The following is a 25,517-nucleotide window of genomic DNA, read 5'->3' as shown; positions in this document are numbered from 1 at the left end:
TCTATTATCCTCACAGATAAAAGCTGTTAACTATAGCTTTCCACCCAAATTACTTCAATATTGTAAAGCAGAAAATGATATTCTGAGTTTTAGCAACAAATGTAGGCAAAAATACAGAATGGCAACGGATGGATGACTGGTTAATGGAGGATGTGATCAACGTAAATATGGTGTGGGGGTGTGGGATTTTAACTATGCCCAATGTATTATATAGTTATACTGGTCCACTCTGTATATAATATCTTCATCAAATCACATTATATCATATATGTAAATAACTCTTGTATAGTTGTAATAAGAACATTGTAGGGTTTATAATTTAAGAATCAATGAAGTTTACAAAATCCTTTATTCTTAAGAGTACTTAAAGCATGAAAAGAAAAAAAAAATCAGATTACTATACTACTATTCTCTTAGGAACTTTTTTCCATGTAAATGAAATGATATTTATAAAAATTTAAAATTTAATTCTATTGGTTTATGTAATTACTTTTAAAAAATGATATCTGATAAATCTGATATTTAAATTTCAACATCTACAATTTTTTTTTCTATATTTAGGTTTTAGACTATGGTCTCTTTAATTAAAAAAAAAATTGATATTTGTATACTGTAATTTCTTTTAAAGATAATGATTTTTCACACTCTTTATTCACATTCAATTTTTTTTCTCACTTTTGCTATTTTAACCACAGTAAAAAAACTCTAAATTTGCCAAATCCAAATCTCAAGTGGCTAGAAAGTGTAGAATTATAGGAATGAGCGGTAAATTGATAAAAAAAAAAAAAAAGAAGAAGAAAAAAAACGGTACCCAAATCCAAATTCTATAGTTTTCCATTTTCTTATGCTTTTTGGGAAGTGAAATCTCATCATAGAACAAATAATTCACCTGAAAAGTTAAAGAATAGGGAAGTTGTCTGTGAAAATTATATAATACCAACTACTTCCTCAACAAAATTTTAATGGGTGAATTAAATTTAACTGTTATTAGCAACATATTATTTGAGGGGCCAAAATTTTCAGGCTCTTCAATTCTAAGCAGCAAATGGGGATGATTCAAAGACTAGTTGGATAAGTGAATTTCTTTGCCTATCTTTTGCATAGGCAAAAGAACATAAGTTAGTTTTCCTTTTAGGTGAAAGTAATAACAGCTAGAATCTGAAGATTAATCTAATTGATTTATGTAATTATTTAAAATTTAAATTTTAATACCTATAAATTCTTTTTTTATTCTTGGACTATGATTTTTTTTTTATAAAAAAATTGGCAATTTAACATTGTAACTGCAAAATCATCTGAAGATTTGATGAATGATCAGACACCGCCAATTCGGATGAAGGGTACTCTAAAAATCAGTGAAACCTTACATCCCTACGATCAGTTCAGTGATGCAGCAGAAATATTATTAGGCATTAATTTGGTTAATTTTAGAACAATTTTAAGTGAAATTTCTTCATGCAAAAAAAAAAAAAAGAATTATGTGTTTTAAAATTATTGGTAAGAGTGCTATCGAGTGGACAATTCAACGATTAGAATTTAAAACTTTTCGATTTTTTGTTACAAAAGTCTTCATTATCAAATATTACGATAGGACGAAAATTATTTATGACAAGAAATTGAGAAAGGCTGCTTTTCATTGCATGCTTGACAATTATATTTACCAATAAAAATATTATGGGTAATATTTATTTGCAAATGATGGATTAAACTTAAGTGACTCAAGTGGTAAAAAGAAATTTTTTTTATTGTCTACATTCGAATTTATTAAAAAATAATGAAAAAATAATTTTTTTAATAAATTTATTAAATTTGACATCTATAAATCTGCTTAAACCAACCAAGAGAAAATTAATTTATGGATATATAACATGAAAGGTGAAGTTTTAAGTTTAATAATCCCATCACTGTCAAATTAAGCTTCATAAATTTTTTTAAAGTGCTCCACACGTGAAACCAGTGATATCATAAGCTGTCATATAATGTCATTTTCTCTTAGATTTCCTCTTTAATAATTGATGAAACTTAAATTTCTTGATTTTACAAATGGAATGAGCGAGAACAATGATATGGTTCACATCAAGATTAAGACATTCTTGATGTTAACTATTAACTATTATAACTCACCAAGATTGAGACCTTCTTGTTGATGTTAACTACAAAACTAAGCCTGAAATTTTTATTAGAAATGAAAAGAACCCTTCCAAATGTTTACAACAAAGCAAGTACAGTATTTATTGTTAGACCAAGTACCCAAAAAATTATTTATTGTTTGATGATTTGCGTAAATGGACTTAGAAAAATTTTCTGGGTTCAGGCCCAAATTTATATTGGGGTTAGGAAATAGTAATGGAGACTTGAGAAACATCAATCTATCAGCCATAGTCTGACTTAGAATAGCCCAAATAAAGTCCAACCTCAAACTCTACTGATCTTTGACTCCAACTCTTTGATCCATTACACATTCACTCACCCAAGCCTATGGATTTCTGGACTAACACAGAAATTGTAGCATAAACTTATTTAATTTATGCATCCCCTTGTGGTGAGATTTAACAAAGTGAATTACGCTAATTAATCAACCAACAACTATGCATTGGATGAGATTCAAGAGATTGATTGAGAGATCAGTTGTTAAAACTGATCAGGAACTTAATTCTATTGTAGAATACATAAATATCATATTTGATATATAAGATTATGATAGGATATGATAGGATAATATTATGAATAAAATTAGATTAAATAATATCATCTTATCTTATTTTTTATTTGTATAATAATTAAAATAGAATAATTTATTTATTAGTCAAAATTATCTTTTTTAAAATTTATACAATTTAAATTATTGATATAATTTTTAAGGATAAAATAAGATATATAAATTTAATTTTATAAATTAAAAATAATCCTTTCCATTTTGAGAGATTGAATTATCTTATATTAAGACTTGTAATTCTATCTTTTTTGATTAAATATAAATTAAATATAATATAAAGTGATTATCATACTATCCTATCTATTATCTTATTAACCAAATATGAGCAAAGTTTATTGTATCTTTGCTTATGTTTATAGATGTATTCTTCTTGTTGTGATAATTATGTTCGTAACCACTTCTGATACTCATATTTATTCGTTTGTGATGTTTGAATCATCTGGGAAAGAAATGAAAGAAAATGCTTGAACATGAATAAGACTGAAGAACTGATTGCCTGTTAGCTTTGCATGGGATGTATTTAATTATCCAGATAAGACTAGTGCCAAGACAAAAAAACACTTTTGAATCTTGTAAACTCCTTCACCTTTAGGGATCGAGCTGATAAATTAATTAGTTTTCACTTTTTTCTGAAAAAAAAAAAGAAAAAAGCAAATTTCCATAGATTTGTGTTCTTCAAATTTTGAAGAATAATTTTACGGATTGAGCTTTGAAAACAATGGTCTTTCATTGCATGATTTGGACTCGTGTCAGGGACAGCTGATGGAGGGAAAGCCACCTGTTACCTTTATATATGTTGAGTAAACTACACAAAATTTGATCATTTTAGACGATAGATAAGATTAAAAAAATTGTTAAAAGTGATATAATTTAAAATTAACAAAAATGATACATAAATTTCATAAAAATAAAAAAAAAAGTATTGTATGAGTCGGCATAATTTATGATAATAATTTTTATATTTTATATGTATTTAATACAAAATAAATATATGATACAAATACATGAATTACAAACAAAAAATTACATTTATCTTGCAATCTTGATCAATAATAATTGAATATTTGAAGTTAATCTATAATCGTTTAACTCCCTCTTCCCTTTTTTACTAGATTCCCTTTGACTACAGTATATATCCCATCTTGATCAAGAATATATGTTTCTTTTTTTTAAGAAAATAATTTAATGTTTGTGTTTATTAAGCCTTCTATCTTTTGTATCTGATTTAGAAAAAGGAGATGGGGAATTTAAAAAAGAGAAAACGAGACTGGGAAATACCTTAACCAAATAGCCAAACGAGATGGGAGAATTTAATAAAATTTTGCCCTCATATTTTAACATAGTTGGCAGTTCATGAGTGTTCTTGCTCATAATTAGTTGAGTGAAACGTATTCTTCTTTTGTATCGCTTGTCACACTGAATTTTTTTTTCTATCCAAAATTTCTGGATGTTTCACCTTTCCGCTTTCATTTCTCTTAATCTATGTTTACTTATAAGAACATAGGGTCTGGATGTTATCTTTTGCTGTTGTTGATGGTTTTCATGGCACGATGAATGGATGCTTTGATCAAAGGCGGGTTGAACGATTAATTTAGAAGTTGAAGTGATTTGTGATAGAGAGAATGGTCAGTAGGGCATTGGAGGTAAGATTTCGGATATATTTCGACGCTTAAATCAATACAATATGATAGGTGAGGAAAGATGAAAAGAAGGAGAAGAAGTTAAGTAAGCAAGTGAGATTAAACCGAATGAATGTAAATAGTTTAGAATAAGATACATGTGGTTTGAACTTACCTTTTGTAATGAGTTTGTGCTAATGTGATCATTTGGTATACTTGATACTGGTTAAGTGTTGAATTAATTAAGATGATCGTTAACATGACAGTCAATAGGTGTTGATTTGATTGTCAAAATATTAATCTGATAAAGGTTTAACATATATATATATATATATAATCTATATATAAAAGCAAGAATTTTAAAAATACAAATCGTGATCAATTTAAGTATTTTATAAAATTTTAAATTAATAAATTTATCCTTAAATATAAAATTTGTATCAATTTATTTAAATTTAATTTAAATTAACTAAAATTAAAATAGATTCTATGTGAAATTAAACTATTTAAAATTTTAAAATTTTAATTTCAAAAGTGTTAAAAGTGATTGGTTAAAATATATTTAGTAAATGTTTTTTTATAAATTTTAATTTAAATGAATTTTTTATTATTAAACTGTTTTTTTATATTTAGACTAAAAAGAATTAAAAGTGATTGACTACAATACCCCTAATGAAATTTTAATTTAAAAATTTTTAAAAGTGATCAATTAAAATATTATTCATAATTTTTTTAATAAATTTTAATTTAAATAATTTTTTTATTATTAGATTTTTTTTTAAGTAAAATGATTTTTCATATCAAATGAAAATAAAAATATAACGAGATCAAAGTTATGTGTGCATAGAAATAAAATAATTATATGAAGTTTGTTTATTTAGTTGCTGTAAAAACAATTATATATGTAGCTTATGTTGATAAATAAATTCATTAAAGATAATTATAATTAAGTCATTAAAGCATATTTGTTTTTTTTTTTTTATCATATTCTTCTCCTTTCAATTTTTTTTTAATATATTAACTATATTTGTTTGTCAATTATTTTATTATTTATATGTTTTATGAGTTAATCATTTAATCATTGATAATATAATTAAATCTTTTTAGCCCTTTGAAATAATTCTTTAATGTATTATTCTTACAGTTTAGTCTAACTTCTATAATTAATTTCTCTTTTATATTTTTTCTTTTAGAATTTTATAATTGATATTCCCATTAACAAAAATTAATATCAAATTAAATGCAAATCAATTGCATCTCCTACAGTTTAGTCTAACCTCTATATTTAATTTCTCTTTTATAATATAAAATCTCCTCTACCAATAATTAGCACTATATAATTCATTGAACATCTTAATTGAAAATTTTACCTATAGAATTAGATGATTCAGAAGATGTTGAAGTGTTGGAGCTACAAATAACTTAGGATTGGGTCTTGTCAAATTGCTATAAGAATTATTTACTTTGATTGAAATAATAATTGATTTAGTTTTCTCTCAACTTTTATCTTAATATGCATATTTATGATAAATTTATATTTTAAAATTATTTTATCTTTCTCAATTGTATTAAATTAGTCACTCTTTTTATTATTTAGGTAATTGAACGACCTAATGTGAATTGTTAAAAGTAAAAAATATTAGGCAAAGTAAAATTAATTCTTTTGGGGTAATTCTTTCAAAGAGTGACAAAATTCATTAGAACTATCTTTTGAATATATTTATGCAAAAATTACATTCGTTCATGAAAATTTATATTATTAATGCTAAAAATAAAATCATTATAAATTGTATATGTATTACATAACAAGTTTGTTATTCTCATAATAGTAATTTTCTTAAGAAAACATAACAAGCACCAAGATTAAGAATTTATTTTATTTTTTAAAATTATATATTTTAATATTGTATTTAATAACAATTTATGTATAATAAAATTTTTAAACAAAAGAAAATTTAAGTTTTCAATTAATAGAACATACTATTACATTCAATTGATAGAAACACCAACAAAAGATTATTTTAATTAAAAAAATGAGATGAAAGATTGATTAGTTATGTATAACTCAACTAATTTATGAAAAATAGAGTTATGAATTTATATATTTTTTAGGATTAATATGAAACTCTTTTATTTGGAGAAACATTCTATACTCATTCATTTTTTCCTTTATATCAATTAGAGAATATTCATTGTTATATAAAAAATTTTAAAGTTACCATATTAGGTAATATTTGTTCAAAAGAATTGAAATTCATCAAATTAATTATCATTTTATATCTAAAATAAATATTATCATAAATTATAATTTAACTAAATTTTAAAGTGATTTAAAGAGATTCATTAGCAAAATTCATTTGATAAATTTTTATTTAATCATATTGGATTTTAGACTTAAGATCAACGATCAATTAGTTTAAGTAAAGTTATATCATCTACATCTATTCATAGTGTACACAATTATTCACTTAAGTAAATCTGAATCAATAATTGGTGCATACTTTTCTTTGTTTAAAAAGTTTGATTCAAATCGTCCTAAATTCAAATAAAAATGAAATATACTCAATTACTTATAATTACAATTTTATTTTAGAAATACTTTTAAAATTAATTAACTAATTCAACCATAAAGACAATAAAAATAAAATATTGAAGATGAAGGGAAAAAACTTAAATAAAAAACTTTAAATTGTTACGAAAGATGAATAACTAATATCAGATTTTGCTTAGGTTACTATTTCAATTCAGATTTTAATAATGTTCATTCATTTTAGGTTTTAAATAATTACTAAATTGTTAAATTTTTAAAATAAATTAAAATCGAGTCAAGTTAGTTTATTTTTATAATTATGTGTATTATATTATTTTTAATTAAATTAAAATTTAAAATGAGTAAAACATTTATTTATACTCAATTTAAATTTTTAATTGTTTCAAATATGAGTTAATTAATCCATATCAATTTAGTTATACTTTTATGAAATTGGTAATAAGTTTCAAAATAGAATAAGAAAATAATACAATGAAAATTTAAGTACAAAAATGATAGAAATACTAATGATAATTTAGAAGAAAATTCTTATATCCAAGTTTTATAAAGATTAAAAGATATTTTTTTTAAGTATTTTGAAATTTGTATTGCGAAAATGTCAATCTAGATCAACGAGTTTATAATTATTCATTTGTTAATATGAGTTGAGAGAAACAATTCAAATATTTCATGTGAAAGAGATCATATCATAGTTCAAACTAATTCATGAAGACAACTTAGAGTTAAATATTATTTTGGTTATTAATTATGACCTTTTATAATATTCTTTACCCTTTTCAAATGAAAAAGTTGATTAGTATCAAAATATATATATAAAAAAAGTCATTTTGATAATGGTAATAAGAAGGAAATAACAATTAAAAATACATCGTCTTTTCATTTTGAATGGAGAAGTTGATTGGTATCAAAGTATGAAAAAAGTTATTTTAAATGATGGTAACAAAAATTATACAACAATTAAAATGTACCATTTTTTTAATTAAGTAGGAGAAATTTTTTATACAGAATGTGAAGGTGATTATTGTAAATTTAATATTTTTTAGAATTGCTGTTTGTTTAATTTTTATAAATTTTATTTAGGAAACTTATTCTCATTACTTTTATTATAAAATAACAAAATTTTTACCCAAAATTATATACTTAAAAATAGAAATATAAAGCAAAGTTTATTATTTTCATTGATGACAAAATACTTCGAAATTTTCAATCATTTATATGTAATTGTACTTCGTAATATGTATGAAAAATATATACACTAATAATTCAATCCAATTATAAATAAAAACTTATCTTAATATGTACTATTTTATCCTAAACTAAAAATTTAAAGAATATCTTATAAATATTGACTTAATATATTGTATATATTTATTGAATTTAGTTTTAACACGTACATTAATATAAAAGGTTATAATTTTAACTTATTGTTACGTGTTAAACTACATATAATAAATTTAAAGCATTTACTCATGCTTTTCAAGTCATTTAAACTTGAACCTTTCCTTTGTCTTCTCTTTACTTGACAAATTAAATCATTTAACATACATTGTAATTATTTTCTTTTTGGATATATACAAATCAATGATAACATATTAGTAATAATTAATAATTTAGTAATTAATCATTGAAAACTTAAATGTAATCAATCTAACTTAGTAGCAATCATCGATAACTTAGTAATAAATTAGTGATAATTTAATAATAAATTAATGATAATTTAGTAGTAAATAATTAATAACCTTTTAGTAAATCAATAATAGTATACTAATATATGCATAATACCTTAATGATAAATTAATTATAATATAGTTATAAATGCATAATAATATAGTACTAAATTAAAGACAACTTTAAAAAATATGTGACAACTTAGTAGTTAATTAATAATAAATCAATGATAACTTGATAGTAAATTAGTATTAATTTAATAGTAAATCAATTTTAGTTTAATAGTAATTAATTTACAGTAATAAAATCATAAATAATTTAATAGTAAATCAATGATAAATTAGTATTAAATAATTGATAATTTAATAGTTAATCATTAAAAATTTAAAAGTAAGTCAGTATAACTTAATAATAAATCATGTAAAATTTAATATAAATTTGTAATAACTTGGTAGTGAATTATAAATAATTTAATGGTAAATCGATGATAATTTTATAATAAATATTAAAAATTAAGTAGTAAATCAATAATACAACATAATAATAAATATATAAAAATATCATAGTATATCATTAATAATTTAGCAGTAAATCACTAATAACATAATATAAAATTATTAATAATTTAATTATAAATCAGTGATAATTTAGTAGTAAATTAGTTAATCATTGACAACTTTTTAGTGAATCATCGATTAATTAATAGTAAATCAATTATAACTTCATAATAATCGTCAATAACATAGTGGTAAATCACCAACAATTTAATAAAAATATTCATAACTTAATGTTAAATCATTCATAACTTAATGGTAAATCATTCATAAATTATTAGTAAATCATTGATAATTTAGTAATAAATAACTGATAATTTAATTATTAATTATTAATAATTTTTTTTATACTTAAAATTGTCAATGATTGAACCTTGATTACTAAAATGAAGTCAAAACAAGTAATTAATAAAAATGTGATAACTTAGTAGTTAATAATTGATAACTTAATAATAAATTAATGATATTATAATAATAAATTGTGATAAGTTAATAGTAAATAAGTTTCAATTTAATAGTAATTAATTGATAAACTTAATAATAAATCATATATAACTTAGTAGTAAAATAATAATAATTTAATAGTTAATCATTGAAAACTTAAAAAGTAAATCAATGTAATTTAGTAGTAGTTAATCATCAATAATTTTATAATAAATTATAGATAATGTAATATAAATTAGTGATAACTTAATAGTGAATCATGGTTAATTTAATAATAAATCTATTATGATTTTGTAGAAAATAATCAAAAACTAAGTAGTAAATCAAATATAATAGTAAATTATTGATAATTTGATATAAATTATTGATAGGTTAGTAATAAATCATTAATAACTTAATTGTAAATCAATGATAGTTTAGTAATAAATTAGTTAATAATTAATAACTTTGTAGTAAATTATTGATAAATTAATAGTAAATCATACAACTTTATAACAAATCTCAGTAATATAATAGTAAATCATTAATAGTTTAGAAGTAAATCATTCATAATTTAGTAGTAAATTATTCATAAATTAGCAATAAATCAATGCTAATTTATTAGTAAATTGTTGATAATCGATAGTTTAGTAATAAATCATTAATAACATAATAGTAAATTATTAATAAAATAATTATCAATCATTGATAAATTTTTTTTATAATTAAAGTTGTCAAGAATTGAACCTTCATTATTAGTAGAAACGAAGTTAGAAATTTCATCTTGGGATACTAAGATAGATCTATCACAAACCTATTCAATAAAAAAATTTAATGAAAAAATTCTAAATTTGAATGAAATAATAATATTATTATATAAAAAAAATTATCTTATACTAGAACTAAAACTGCACTTTCCTATGAGAATCTATTGTTAAATAAATGATGACACAATTAATTATTAAAATTACATTAAGAGGTTGCTAAAATTTAATCATTGGTTACCAAAATTATATCATAAGTTATCAAACTAATGTCAAAACTTATCAAAATTATATTGAATGTTACTAAAATTTTATCAAAAGTTAGAAAAATCAAAATTATATCAAAAGTTATCAAATTTTACTTATATTATATCAAAATTAAAATTAAATTATTAATATTTATCATTATTGTCATAGTATCAAAAAATTTATTTATTAAAATAAATTTTTAAAAATAAGAATTACAGATACGTCACGCATATGCTAAATACTAATATATATGTGTATGTGATCACAGTGAATTGTTTTTGCTTTGAGAATTATTAATAAATATAAATTTCAGGATTATAACTGAGGATAAACCACTTTTGTAGCTAAATGTGAAATCAGGCTTGTCATTTGACCAAGTATTGTATGTCAAGAGTTTATTTTTATAAAGGATCAACATGCTATATAACTGACAGACGGTTATCCCTATATTTATCCTCACTAAAACACCCTTGTTTTTACCGATGCAATATTTAGTAATATGGTCTCTGTACGTTCTATTTTGGCAACCTTTACTATATTTGCAAATTGCCTCTTTATGGAATTATATAAATCCAATCTCTTCTTCACATGAACAAGCATACAAATCTAGAATCACTTTCTCCCTTTTCAGTTTGATTTAATTTGCGACGCTTTGAATTTCTTCAAATATGTCTATGGACAAGAAAATCATGATTGTTTACTTTTGTGTAATATTGGTGGGCTCGATCTTGATTGGAGAAGCCAATGCAGGACCAACAATTAGCACCCCGGCCATGGCAGTTAATCGTGAAGGTCCATGCAGAGGAGGGAATTGTCTGCCACCTGAATCAAATCCTGAAAATAGGGGCTGTGAAAAAACCATGAGATGTCGAAACCCATGAAGTTGCTCATCCCTAAAAAGCCTTTATTCCCATTGTTCGATGTGTTCTTACTATGTCTTTTGCCTATATCATTATGGAATTATATAAATCAATCACTTCTACCGACTAATAAAGCCTCTCAAATGTACAAATTGTTATCTACTTTTCATCTATAATATATCAAAAAACAATTAATGCTTCACATTTTGATTTAATCCTTATTTTGTTTGTTACCTTTGATACTTGAAATATGCCTTTGTCTAAGAAAATCATTTCTTTTTGTTGCTTTTTGTGCAATGTGGGTGTGTTTAGTCTTGATTAATTTGAGATGCAAATGTACAAGCAGTGGTTGGAAACCCAAGTATGGAAAGCAATTTCCACATCCATGCTCCAGAGGAAAATCCTGGAAAATAATGGAAGTTGTGAAAGAACTACCAATGCCAACGTGGTAATTAATTAATCACACTAGCCATCAAGTTGTCTCAGGTTTAGAAAGAGTATTTTACTGAAATGTTTTATATGAAACTTAGCAATTTTAGATATAACACGATGACATATCACAAAAATGATACCCAAAAAAAAAAGAAAAAGAAAGTGACAGAATTTAAATTGAAAAGGATAATAATGATAGAGTGCAGCCTGTTTTATTGGTAGAGATTGGTGCCGATCCTTTTGTGGAAACCAAACTGAGGATGTAAAAGTGGAAATCAAATTATGTGCTGACCGAAAAGTGGAATGAAAGGAAATTCATAATTAGTGATGAATGGGGTTAATGCTGTCATTGAATTATGGTCTTTCTGACACAAGTCAAGGCTATATTTTGCACTCGATGTGGTTGAAGAAGAAGCATGATCATGATGTAAAGCCAGTACAACACCTATCTTCTGTTGGATCAGAATGACAATTCAGGATTCAGGTGTCTTGCTTCTCTCTTAGCGGTGATCCAAAGGGGTTTGGACAGTGTTGAAATATATCCTAAACTCAAGGTATTCAAATCCTTTCACTCTCAAAGATTGCATAAGTTTTAGGTCAATCAATTCTATTTATGAGTCCCTCAAGAACAATTTCAGGACACTCCTGTGCTTCCAGATATGCTGAGCTCCACTGCATTCCTTTCTTCTCACTTCTGCTCATCACTTAATAAAACCTGAGCTTGATTGAAATTAGATTTGAACCTGATTGCCGGAGTAAATCTTGAAGGATTACCTGTCAATTAATAGAGCAAAAACAACATTATTGATCTGACTTCAACAATATCCATTCTAAATTTAGCATTCCATCATCATTTGAACCAGTAAAACTATTGTCTACTGCTATTAGCAGCCAATCTTTGAAGGAAAGATTTTAGGTTCACATCATATCCATCAAGTCTTAATCCAATATTTGTATAATTCTCAATTCTTAAATGACTGCCTGGTTTATCAGTTATGTTCAACTCCCTGGTCCCCTCCCGGAACCCTCTCACTTTCCTCCTTTTTTCCAAAGCAAAGGCTAGTTCATAAAGTACAAATTTAGAGTTGGTAGAAGACAATTTTTTAACTAAAGATGTTTTATCATGTTCAAAGTACATAAGAGAGCAAAAGAACAAAATCATTACTTCCTTTTGGAAGGGAAATATAGAAAGTGACAGCTAAAAAATACAACATATTTTAAAACTATAACATGTGCATGTCCAGCTTTTTTTGTCATTTGAATTGTGTTAACTTCTAGTGTCCACATTCATTCCTGTACCTAAAAAACTCCTATCATCCAAATATTGTCAATCAAATTCATAAATTTGCAACAAACAAAATCATGTGATTCAATGCATTTCTTTGTTTACATTTTTCCCTGGCACGGAAAAATGATCCAAACTGATCTTTCGCTTTCTGATGCAGTGCTTGCAGCCAAAAAATAAGCCATCAAAATGGGCTGCATCAAAGGTCATAAATCTTAGTAAATTAAACCTCAAAACCCCAGTCAAAAGAAAACATTCTTGTATGGGAAAAAGCCAAGTACCAATTAGCTGAAGACAACTGTTTCGTATAACCAGGTCATCGGGTCAACCCATTTCAATAGATAATTTAGATATATCTAACCAAAAAACAAAATTTATAGCACATGCCATTGTTTTTGTACGTGCTGATAATTTTCTGCTGTAAAAAACAACTTCTTTTTCACGTAAAGATTCCTTTGACCCATTGTTTTATATACGGGCAGGCCAACGACCATATCTTAATCGTGCACTAGCCAACTTTCCACCCCCCCTCCCTTTTTTTTTTTCTTCATCATCTTTTGTTTAGATCCTTTCTGCTTTGATTTCATGGCAACAACATCAACACCAGATTCATCTTCAGATTTAAGTATTACTGTTGAAAACAATCCTTCAGATTCGCGATTATCTGAATTGGGTATTAAATCATGGCCTAAGTAAGTATCTAAACCCACATGCATGCTAAACCATGTTTCAAGCTGTTCTAAATTGTTTCCCGGATCATGATTTCTTTTCTTTTTTGGGTTTTTTTCTTGGTAGATGGGGGTGTCCTCCAGGGAAGTATTTGCTGAAATTTGATGCTGAAGAGACTTGCTATTTGCTTAAAGGAAAGGTGAAGGTGTATCCAAAAGGGTCATCTGAATTTGTAGAATTTGGTGCAGGTGATCTTGTGACAATCCCGCAGGGACTTAGTTGCACTTGGGATGTATCTGTTGCAATTGATAAACACTATAAATTTGCTTCTTCTCCATCTCCATCTTCATAATTCTACCATATTTTGTAGCCATCTTATCTTCCGTTTTTTCTCTCTTTTCTCCTTTTAATGATAGATTATTTTCATCCAATCAAGTTCGACAACAAAGATAATATATGTTCTTTTTAGAGTTCGTTTATGATTAATTTTTTAATTTGACAAGTAAGATTAAAAGATCTTTTCAAGTAGAATTAAGATAATATTTTTTTTTTAGATTTAATATAAGATAATTTTTTAATTTAATGCATCTTTAATCTGATATATGAAGAATATTAAAAGCTTTAAATGTATGACATATGATGTGATATTTTCGTAAAAGCAACAAATTAAAGCTGACACTGTATATCTTTTTTACTTGTTCTAACTTCTAACCCAGACGCAACGATAAACACCCATTTTCAGATGGTGACTTTGCACCATGATTATGACTTTTGTGCACAAATGAATGGCGTGGATTGATGAAGTGATCGAATTTCTTGCTATGGCATGTATGTATAATGATGTTAAAAGAAGGTTAAATATTCTTTTGGATCTAATATTATATTTTTTTTCTTAATTTGACATTTAATTATTTGAATTTATATTAGATCCAGTATTTTGGTTTAGATTATTATTGTTAGTTAAGTAGTTGATGTGACCACAACATCTAATAAAATTTTAATACATCTAAAAATGTTTAGCAATTGTCATATCTATTGTCACATTAGTAAGAAAAAATTAAAAAAGAAAATTTTTTAAAGAATTATAAAAACATTAAAATTTTCAAAAAAATATGAAAAATTTTATTAAAAATTCCAAAATTTCAAAACAAAAGATTAAATATTTTATTTTAACAAAAAGTTCAAATTTAAATAAGTACAAAAAATAAAAAATATATGATTTTTTTAAATAAATATTGAAAAAATTTTGGAAAATTTATAAAAATTTGAAATATTGAATTTTGAAAAATGATAAGTTTTTTATAATTGAAACTGAATTGAGTCATAATCATTGAAATTATAAGTTTAACATTCAATCATCAAATTTATAGAAAAAAATAATTCAATCAATGGACCACAAAACGATAATTACTTTGAACCTAATTTTGACTTTATAAATGACAAGACCCAAAATGAGCTGATAACAATCCAACGTCAATAAACAGAGAGATACAGGAGTCCTGACTAGCCATAGTCAACATGTGTCGAAGCCATGAATTCCAACTTTATGACCCAACTTTTTTTTTCTTTTTTGTGTGTGTGTGTGTGTGTGAAGAAAGTTTTGTTTGATTATTAACCTTTATCGCTATGTCCATCAAAGAAGGTGATGATGATGACTCGAGAGTTTTGAGATCTCTAATAAGAAAACAAAGAGAAAACAGTGATGGTCATTGCAGAATTTGTTATGAACCAGCAATTATGTTGTCAAAATTAGCTTGTATCAATTGTAAGAACATTTTTTTTATGGTTGAAATTTTTTGTCTTTTCTGGGTTGTCTGCTTGTCCAATTGCGAGAACAATGATGGTGAAATTGCATGTTTCTGAAACACCAAATTAAGCTTCAGACACGAAGCTATTTGTCAGACAAGCTAGGTGACAAGAAATCCTTTGAATTAGTCCCTAGGAAATTGACACATGTCCTATGGTTACGTTGTTTCCTCACTCTCCCAAATGTTTGGCACATAAACCGTTCCTCTTACTTTTACAACAATTATCAACCATCCAAATTCCGACATTATTTTCAATAGAAATTCTCAAACAAATCTGCAAATTTGTTTACCATTAGTCAGTGTTTTGTTTTCTCCTCAAGAAAATCAGTTGCCATATCGATTAAACATGATGGAACATTTCAATTTCTGTAAAACGTATCTCCACCACCCTCTACTCCAACTATTATATGCAGTGTTGTTGATTTTGTCAAGCATCCCAGTGTCCTTGTCTGAGATCAAGAACATTTGGATTTTCGATGATTACCGATCTATGATCTTATTTGAAAATTTCGGATTTCGCAAAAATGGCCATATAGAAATTTCGGTAAGAAATGTTACATGGGCATCGAGACATCAAAACACACAATTCAACCCGTCTTCCATGGGATTTTTCATTGCAAACGTCCCTTCATTTCGTAGCATTTGGAATGAATCACAGTATATTGAAGGCTTTTGTGGATTATCAAGCAGGTATGCGAAGCTCATATTCAAGTTCGAAAACCTCACTGCTGATTCAACTTACAACGGTTCTATAGAAATCGATGAGCCTGATGAATATAATTTGGTCTTCGGAAACTGTCAACCAGAATTCAAAGTGTCAATGCGTGTTCATACAGAAATGTATAACCTGAAAGAAGGTGAAAAGGATTTCCTGCCTGCAGGCCAAACCACATTGCCAAAACTCTATTTTCTCTTCTTTTTGATATATGCAGGATTTTTCCTTATTTGGGTTTTTGCATGTATCAATCAAAGACCTAGAGTTGAGAAGATTCATTTGATAATGGGTGCATTACTTCTATTCAAGTGTCTAAAAATGATTTGTGTTTCTGAGGACAAAATGTATGTCAGGAAAACAGGTACTCCCCATGGATGGGATGTGGCGTTTTACGTTTTCGGATTCTTCAAAGGTATAATGTTGTTCACTGTGATAATCCTGATAGGAACAGGCTGGTCATTCCTGAAACCTTACCTTCAAGAACGCGAAAAACAGGTTTTGATGACAGTAATTCCATTACAGGTTCTTGAAAACATAGCTTATGTGGTTATCAGTGAAACCGGGCCTGCAACAAAAGATTGGATGACATGGAACCAACTGTTCTTGCTGATTGATATCTCTTGTTGTTGTGTAGTGTTTTTCCCAATCATTTGGTCAATAAGAAGCCTGAGGGAAGCATCCAAGACAGATGGAAAGGCAGCTAAGAACCTGGAAAAATTGACACTTTTCAAGCAGTTTTACATTGTTGTGATAGGGTATTTGTACTTCACAAGAATTGTGGTTTCAGCAGTTGGGGCTTTCCTGAATTACAGATTGGAATGGTTGATAACTGTTTTGGAAGAGGGTGCAAGCTTGGTTTTCTATGCTTTTATTTTCTACAATTTTCAGCCAATGGAAAAGAATCCATATTTATTGATTAATGATGAGGAAGAGAATGCAGCAGCTCAAATGTTGGAAGAAGATGACCCATTTGAACTATAGGGGCTTCTTTTTATACTATAATAATAATGCTGAATTAACTTACTTAGACAGGTTCTAGTTTTGTATGTCAATTCCAGAAAAAAGGAAGCCTTGAGAGTTAAATTTCAGAATTTCTTTGTAATCTTATATGTACAACTTCATCTTCCTCAAAAGAAAATCTGAAATTTTATGATTTCATTATTTCTCTCGTGAAATAATGCTCAAAATCAAATATCAGCCTTTGTTTTCCTCTTTGGATACATAGATACTATCTTTCCATGCACACAAAAAAAAAAAAAAAGAAAAAAGAAAAAGGAAAAAAAACCATTCTTTCAAATAGATATAAAAGTATTTGGATGTTATATTCAAATATATATATATATGAATATTTAAAAAGATCGATATATAATTTTTTAACTTCATAAATAAAATTAATAGAATGATACATATATCTTAAGTATAATAAAAAAAATAAAAAAAATATGAAATATATGATAATCTTTAACTCTCTTATAAAGTTAAAATATTCCAATGTTAATATATTAAAAATGAATTCTTTAATATATTAACTTATATGTTTACTTATGAAAATATAAGTAAATCAAAGTTTATCTATAAATAAAATGTATTTGAAAATTATAAAAATTCAAGTAACATCCATAATTGATCAAAATAACTTAAGGTTTAAAAAATAAAATTTAAATTTCATCACATACAATCTCTTCTTTTCTTTTCTTTTTTCATATTGCAATTTCTTTAAAAGAATAACTTGAGTTCAAGTAGTCCTATCATAATTTAATACTCCAATTTAGCTTCTTGCATGGTTTCTTTTTAAGAGTTACTGGCAAGGTTAAACGAATTTTTCATTTAATTTTTAATAAAAATAAATATTAAAAACAAAATAGAAAGAAAAAAAATTAAAGTATGTAATTTTTTTGCCATTGAAGTAAGTAACACTTATTGCTGTGGAAGTAGATATAAAAAAGAAAAAAAAAATCCAATTAATGTAGTCCAAAATTGCAAAACTATTTAAAAGAATATTGTAAAAACCAAAAACAAAGAAACAAATTTTCACATCACGTACAAGTAGATAAAATATAAGCGATACTTGTAGGTTCAAATAGTAAAGAGTTTGATTTTTTTAAGCAAAATTTTAATTTTGAATATTATGAATGAAAAAATAAATTTTAAAGAGTTTGATTTATGAGATTTGACTCAATTAAATTTTGAATTAATAAAAATCCAAAATGATTATTGAATATTAAAAAATTTTAAATAAAAAAATATATATAATTAATCATTTAATTATATGAATATTTTTAAAATAATTATTTAATTATTAATTATATTTAAATTTAAATAAATTTTTTATCATTTATTAATTTTTAATAATGAAATGAGATAACTACATTTATCAATAATTATATATCACATGACAGTATCTTTTTATTTGACATGCTATACGGCCTATTAACAATTGATATAAAAAATTATGTGATGTTGAGAGCTTGCGTAATAGTGTTATGTCAATAAATTATTAAATATTAACGGTTGAATAACAAAAATATTTATTTAAATTTAAAAAATTAATAGTTAAGTTATTAAATTAAAAATTAATGGTTAAGAGATTATTTTAAAAACAAATTTATAATTGTGTCACTAAAGATTATCTTAGCCTGCAATAAATTACATTCCTAACCTTTTCACACTTATTTCCTTCCTGTTACCAACAAAAGCAACTGCCAACGCTCCCTCTCTTTGGTGCGCTTACTCTCTTCTTCCTCTCCCTACCCAATCTCTGACTCGCCCGATCCCAGCACCGAGTCTACTCATCGCCACCTCTACCAAGTCGGAGATCGTCAAATCCGATGGCGATCCCTCCAAAGTCTGTCGCCGCCGTTATCCCCACTGAGGAGGGTATAGCGAGAAGGTTCTGGATCAAGTTTCGTAGAGAGTCCGTGCTCTCCCTTTACTCGCCTTTTGCTCTTTGTTTGGCGTCTGGGTCTCTCAAGATCGACACCTTTCGTCATTATATTGCCCAAGATGTACACTTTCTCAAAGCCTTTGCTCAAGCGTGAGTCTTTTTTTCCCTCAATTTTTTGGTCTTTTGATGGATTTTCAATCTGGGTTTTGTTTGGTTTGGAGTATATATTTTTGGGTTTTCTTCTAATCTTCCATTTGTTAAAGAAATGTAGTCACAACTCACAAGCTTGAGTTTTTCAGCTTTTTTTTTTCTTGTTTCCGAGTTTTCCTTTGTTGTTAATTTTGTGATCTTTTGTATAGATTTTTATCTTTTTTTTGGATAATCGAATCTTGGGTTTCCTTTTTTATCTGATTCTAGCGGCTAAAGGGTGTACTTAGAAATGGGAGGCTTTTTTTAGATGCACTTTACATTTTTGTTCGATTTTGATATGAGCTAAATGGGATGATGAAGTTGAAGCTGCAGCAGAATACCTGCACAACTTGATAAGAAGCAGGAGAAGAAGAATCGAGAGAAAGAAATAAGAATTTTTCTATATTGTATATTCTTCCGACTTCAGTCACTCCAATACATCATATATCACTCCAATACAACGACCCCCTTGTACTTAGCACCTCGGTAACTAATCCCATATTAACTGACTTAACAGACATTTAAAATAAGTTTATGTTTATTGGACTGGACTTCAATAATACCCAATCAGTCCAAGTAGTCCAATCCTTCAAACAGCCTGTAACAGATTTATTGCTTATTTGGTATTATTGTGTAGTTGTTTTGAGGGTGCAAGAATGGGGAAGGGAATTGGAATCTCAATCTTGGCTTTTGCGTATGGAGATTGATATTTCCTTTTAATGGTTAATTGGTTCAGAAGAAAATGAAGATGAACAATGAATCTTTTAAATTATGAAGATATTTTCTTTTCTACATCTAAATTAGATATTTATGAATTGGTTAGTTTGTTATATTGTTACAAGTTGGCGTGCTTTGGAATGACATGAAGTTCTGATTTTTACTTATTATTAATCTTATCTGGCCAAAGATTTATGTAGAAATGGTTTGATAAATCTGCTTTATTTTTAGTTGCATTTAATTCAAAATTAAAATAAAATTGAAGAATCAACATTTAATTTTCAACTCTTCAACGGTGTAGAATTAGTGCATGCCCCTGCTAACTTGCTGATATTCTGGTAAGGGACAGCATTATGATTTTTTACATCCCTTATTGAGTTGTGAAAAGTGGGAATTTGTGATTGTAAACCGAGATCTTCTTTTATATGAAACTCTGTTGATATTTGAGTGTTGAGTTTCTATTTTACGATTGATATAGATATTTTCCAACTCATTCCTAGTTATTGGTTGCTGAGAAAGTGTACAAAAAGAAGATGAATGAACTTTTAATTTCTAAGCACCATTTGGTTGCTTTAGTAATTATTCAGATGTTTACTTTCTTTTCTTTTTGCCAGCTTTCTCAGCAACCAATTGGAGACTTATATTGTTATTATTTGGGAAAAAACTAATTACACTGCTTGAGGTGAGTTTCAGTTTCTAGAATTTAAATTGACATGTATTGGTAGATTTAAAAAGACTATCTTTTTCTCTTCACTAGTTTTAATTAGAATTGCCTTATGCTGTTTATACGTAGGTTCTTAATTGATTTCTTGTTTTCTTCAATCTGGATTTTAGGTGTGAATTGGCAGAAGACTGTGCAGATGATGATGATGCAAAGTTAGCAATCTCTGAGTTAAGGAAGGGTGTCTTGGAGGAGCTAAAAATGCATGATTCTTTTGTACAGGTATGATAAAAGGATTCTTCTTTTCTGTTGGATATTACATGCTCAATCATTGGAAAAGTTGAGATGAAAAAAGGAAATTGAACTTCATTTTTTATTGCTGTTTCTCGTAGATTTGTAAAATATTGTATCACCAACTAGTTAAAACAGGATTTACTAGGAATATATTGGCGTCCAGGAGATGCTACCATGGAAATTTAATCCAGAGCTTTTGTACTAAATCAGTCTTGATCGTATATGGTACTCACTATCTAACTTCATTATTCAATTATTTAATGACATGAAAGGTGCATTCGTTGGATTTCATTTTCCTCTTTTGTCTGATGATATAGAGGGCTAGCCTATGAAATATTTGGTACTTTTAGCGGATGACAAGTTTTGATTGGATGAGGGTTCGACTTTCATATGATAAGTCCTGTAAATCATCACTCAGAGAAATCTTATAATGAGATTTAAGGAGATAATCATATTTTTTGAATAGTTACCATCTACCTTGTTATGCTGTTTACAATTCTACGAAGCTCAGAGGAATCTTATAAAGAGTTTAAGGAGATAATCATATTTTTTGAATAGTTACTATCTACCTTGTTATGCTGTTTACAATTCTACGAAGCTTCATCTACACTCTAAGATAGTTACTTAATAATTCATATGCATATCAACATCTCCTTAGTTCTTGTCTTGTTAGAGTATCCTCGTGATCTGAACGCTGGAGTTCTGCAGGAGTGGGGTTCTGACTGTGTTAAAGAGAGCCCTGTCAATTCTGCAACTTTAAAGTATACAGAATTCTTGCTGGCAACAGCTTCTGGGAAAGTTGAAGGACTAAAAGCTCCAGGACAACTTGCCACCCCATTTGAGAAAACAAAAATTGCAGCTTACACTCTAGGGGCCATGACACCTTGTATGAGGCTGTATGCCTTTTTGGGTAAGGAGTTTCAGGCACTTCTAGAACCCAATGAGCATGATCACCCATACAAAAAGTGGATTGAGACTTATTCGTCTGAAAGTTTTCAGGTGTGGCATTGATTGCATTACTTGTTTAGCAGTCAACTTGATTATACTATGCTTATTACAGCCTTGGAGGAAAAATCATTAAATTAATGGCCTTTAAAATCCCACAGCTCAACTATTGATTCTTTTAATTTAGGCATCAGCTCTGCAAACCGAAGACTTGCTGGATAAACTTAGTGTCTCTTTGACAGGCGAGGAACTAAACATCATTGAGAAGCTTTATCACCAAGCCATGAAACTTGAAATAGAGTTCTTCTATTCTCAACTGCTTAGTCAGCCCACTGTTGTTCCTCTGGCTAAGGAGCATGACCCTGCACAAGATCGTCTTATAATATTTTCTGATTTTGATCTTACTTGCTCAGTTGTTGATTCATCTGCCATTTTGGCAGAGATAGCAATAGTAACAGCCCCAAAATCTGATCAGAACCAACTGGAAGGTCAAATTGCTAGGATGTCATCTACTGAGCTGAGGAATGCATGGGGTCTACTTTCCAGACAATTCACAGAAGAGTATGAACATTGCATAGAAAGCATTTTGCCCCCTGAGAAAGGTACAGCAATATACTGCAATAACACTTTAAAGTTTGAACTATTTTCTTAATCTTCGAAAAGATATCCTGGATAACATTTCTATTAGTTCCTTTGATATTGATTTTTATTTCCTGCCTGTCGTTTTGCAGTGGAGTTCAACTATGAAGCTCTGCATAAAGCACTTGAGCAACTCTCAGATTTTGAGATAAGGGCAAATTCTAGAGTGATTGAGTCAAGGGTACTTAAGGGTCTAAACCTTGAAGACATTAAAAGAGCTGGTGAACGACTGATTCTTCAAGATGGTTGCATTAATTTCTTTCAAAAAATTGCAAAGAATGACAATCTTAATGCCAATATCCATGTTCTTTCTTATTGTTGGTGTGGTGATCTCATCGAGGCAGCTTTTTCTTCAGGTATGTAAGTTCCCTCTCAGCATTCCATTATAATTTGGTGAATTGCTCTCTTTCATCATTCTACGTCTATCTTATCAGTTGCTTCAAGTGCCTTGTTGAGTGTTATGTGATGTAATGATATCGTGTCTCTTTGGAAACTGAATGTCTGAATCTATCCCCTGACTGCTAATACTGATCGAAAGTCTATTATAATGCAAGTGAAATTATTTTCTTTACTCATTCGTCTTAAGCAGGAGGTTTAGATGTTCTGAACATTCATGCAAATGAGTTGAGCTTTGAAGAATCTGTATCCACGGGTGAAATTGTTAGGAAAGTCCAGTCACCTATTGACAAGATTCAAGCTTTCAATGATATCCTACAAGACTGTAGCAATGACAGAAAGAACTTGACTGTTTATATTGGAGACTCCATAGGTGATTTGCTTTGTCTACTGAAAGCAGATATTGGTATTGTGTTTGGGTCTAGTTCAAGCCTAAGAAGAGTGGGGAGTCAGTATGGTGTTTCTTTTGTCCCATTGTTCCCTGGCTTGGTCAAGAAACAGAAGGAATATGCTGAAGGAAGCCCTTGTATTTGGAAGGGGCAAACAGGAATTCTTTACACTGCCTCTGGTTGGGATGACATTCATGCCTTCGTTTTGGGGTGGTAGAGAATCTTTTTGTTCTTTTTTATATGTTTGCATGCATCATCTTCATGTTAGTTAGGACAGATGAAGGAATTATTATACAACGGGGGCAATGGGGGGCAGCAATCCAAATAACCTTTTTGATAGTATTGGGCAGCCGTCCCCCATTCAAATCTAAAGGAAAAACCTTTTTGACAATATTATGTAATTACCACAAGTTTTAAGTAAAGTTTCAATTTTGCTGCCACTGAAATTTAGTTATTATCTCACTTTAAATTTTATTAGTTTAATATTTACATTACTTGCAAACTTTTTAAGAAAATTTTACATTTTTTTGGTAAAATAATAAAAAAGCAAAAAGAAAACATGACAAAAGGATTTTGAGTAGGGTTGATCTTTGAATTTGACTTGTAGACATTTAGACATTTAAGTATTTGACATGGATGAATACAAAACTAAAAAAAGATTTAGGACTTAGGAGCTAAAACCAATAAAATGGAGGTTCCAACCGCTCACCCTATCAATAAAATGGACGATTTTTTAAAGTAAAATTATTTCGGGAGAAAATTACATTAAAGGGGAATGTGATTTTTTAATTTTGTTAATTTAATAAATGTAAGATTTTTGTATTTGGTTTAAATGAATGTAGGGATGTCATCGGGTTGGGTTCGGGGTGGGTTTTGCTCGCCCCGAACCCGACCCGATTTTATGCTTATTAAATCTGAACCCGATCCGACATTATGTAAACTGTACCCGATTCTACCCGAAATTAATAAAATATTATTTTTTAAAATATAAAATATTATTTTTAAATATAAATATTTAAAAATGTCATTATATAAATATATATATAAATAAATAATTAATTAATTAATTAAAAAATAATTTTTTAATAATATCGGGTCGGGTAGGGTTTGATTACCGTCCCTAAATGAATGCGAGATTATTAATAAAGTCTTTTACTGTACTATTAATAAAATCTTTTACTATATTATTTTTTATAACATCTATACAGTGACAATTATAACATTGATATTTGAATAACATGTGAATAGTATGTTATATTTGTTTAAACTAAATAATTTTAAAAAATAAATTTTTCGTATTTTCGATAAAGATAAACTTATAATCTTAATTATTATCATCATGTTGATTGTCTCTATACAAAGAAAATATGTAAATATTAGAAATGCAATTTTTGTTAGAATTTCAAAAATACAATTTCAACATTTATAACGTTTTTATTTCAAAAACGTAATCTTTATTAAAATTTCAGAATTTCAAAGACATATTTTCAACATATCTACATTTTTTATTTTAAAAATATGATCTTTATTAAAATTTTAAAATTATGAAAATAAAGTTTTAACATTAACTACATTTTTATTATCTTAAAAATGTAATTTTTATTAAAATTTTAAAAATATAATTTCAACGTGTATTACGATTTTTTTATCTTAAAAACATAATTTTTATTAAAATTTTGAAATTTCAAAATTAAAGTTTTATATATTACGTTTTTATCTTAAAAATATGATCTAACCTTAAAATTTCATAATTTAAAAAATGTATTTTCAACATTCACTACATTTTTATCTTTAAAACATTATTTTTGTTAAAATTATAAATAACAAAAATCATATTTACGAGACTAAAAAAAATAATATAGTTTGAAAATACAATTAAATAATGGCAAATAAGGTAAAACTTTTACTTTTTTTTCTAAATCTAAAAAAACTTAAATAGAGAAGAAATTTTTATTTCTTACTTTTTTTTATACTATTAAAAATTTTAAAAAAAATTTAGAAATTATATTCCATAAACCAAATTAAAAAATTAAATTATAAAAAATAAGATTTCAATAAAAAATCTTACGTTCTTTCAAATCAAATGCTCC

At 27.0% G+C, this 25,517-nt stretch overlaps 2 protein-coding genes and 1 pseudogene across 4 annotated transcripts; all 3 read left to right on the top strand.

Annotated features, from left to right (window-relative positions):
• Positions 1-13,614: 13,614 nt before the first annotated feature.
• Positions 13,615-14,258, top strand: LOC111295050 (RmlC-like cupins superfamily protein). Its single transcript, XM_022888401.2, has 2 exons — positions 13,615-13,813; positions 13,917-14,258. Exons 1-2 carry the CDS (start codon positions 13,707-13,709, stop codon positions 14,140-14,142), a joined length of 333 nt encoding a protein of 110 aa, XP_022744136.2. The 5' UTR covers positions 13,615-13,706; the 3' UTR covers positions 14,143-14,258.
• A 1,551-nt stretch (positions 14,259-15,809) lies between these two features.
• On the top strand, positions 15,810-17,427 carry LOC111295501 (protein CANDIDATE G PROTEIN-COUPLED RECEPTOR 7 pseudogene; annotated as a pseudogene).
• A 1,587-nt stretch (positions 17,428-19,014) lies between these two features.
• On the top strand, positions 19,015-23,867 carry LOC111295105 (bifunctional TH2 protein, mitochondrial-like). Of its 3 annotated transcripts, XM_022888478.2 has the most exons (7): positions 19,015-19,347; positions 20,718-20,785; positions 20,938-21,046; positions 21,767-22,057; positions 22,191-22,605; positions 22,735-22,998; positions 23,232-23,867. In XM_022888478.2, the coding sequence occupies exons 3-7, from the start codon at positions 21,026-21,028 to the stop codon at positions 23,642-23,644; spliced, it is 1,404 nt and encodes a 467-aa protein (XP_022744213.2). In that variant the 5' UTR covers positions 19,015-19,347; positions 20,718-20,785; positions 20,938-21,025; the 3' UTR covers positions 23,645-23,867. The 3 variants fall into 3 exon arrangements, with proteins under 3 accessions (XP_022744213.2, XP_022744210.2, XP_089599252.1); XM_022888475.2 differs by lacking the exon at positions 20,718-20,785; XM_089743126.1 differs by lacking the exons at positions 19,015-19,347; positions 20,718-20,785 and adding an exon at positions 19,378-19,872.
• The last annotated feature ends 1,650 nt before the right edge of the window (positions 23,868-25,517 follow it).

The sequence above is a fragment of the Durio zibethinus genome, chromosome 14, assembly GCF_047325235.1.
Source record: "Durio zibethinus cultivar Kanyao isolate XHJ-2024 chromosome 14, ASM4732523v1, whole genome shotgun sequence".
In the NCBI taxonomy this organism is placed as follows: Eukaryota; Viridiplantae; Streptophyta; class Magnoliopsida; order Malvales; family Malvaceae; genus Durio; species Durio zibethinus.
Note: the sequence above shows the minus strand (reverse complement) of the source record. Positions and strands in the feature narration are given on the sequence as shown.

What these genes read in the sequence shown, in the direction of transcription:
- LOC111295050 (XM_022888401.2), top strand. Translation starts at nt 13,707, where the DNA reads ATGGCAACAACATCAACACCAGATTCATCTTCAGATTTAAGTATTACT. An exon ending in GGTATTAAATCATGGCCTAA is followed by an intron (nt 13,814 to 13,916) that starts GTAAGTATCTAA and finishes TTTTCTTGGTAG; the next exon opens with ATGGGGGTGTCCTCCAGGGA.
- LOC111295105 (XM_022888475.2), top strand. Translation starts at nt 19,142, where the DNA reads ATGGCGATCCCTCCAAAGTCTGTCGCCGCCGTTATCCCCACTGAGGAG. An exon ending in CTCAAAGCCTTTGCTCAAGC is followed by an intron (nt 19,348 to 20,937) that starts GTGAGTCTTTTT and finishes TCTGGATTTTAG; the next exon opens with GTGTGAATTGGCAGAAGACT. An exon ending in ATTCGTCTGAAAGTTTTCAG is followed by an intron (nt 22,058 to 22,190) that starts GTGTGGCATTGA and finishes CTTTTAATTTAG; the next exon opens with GCATCAGCTCTGCAAACCGA.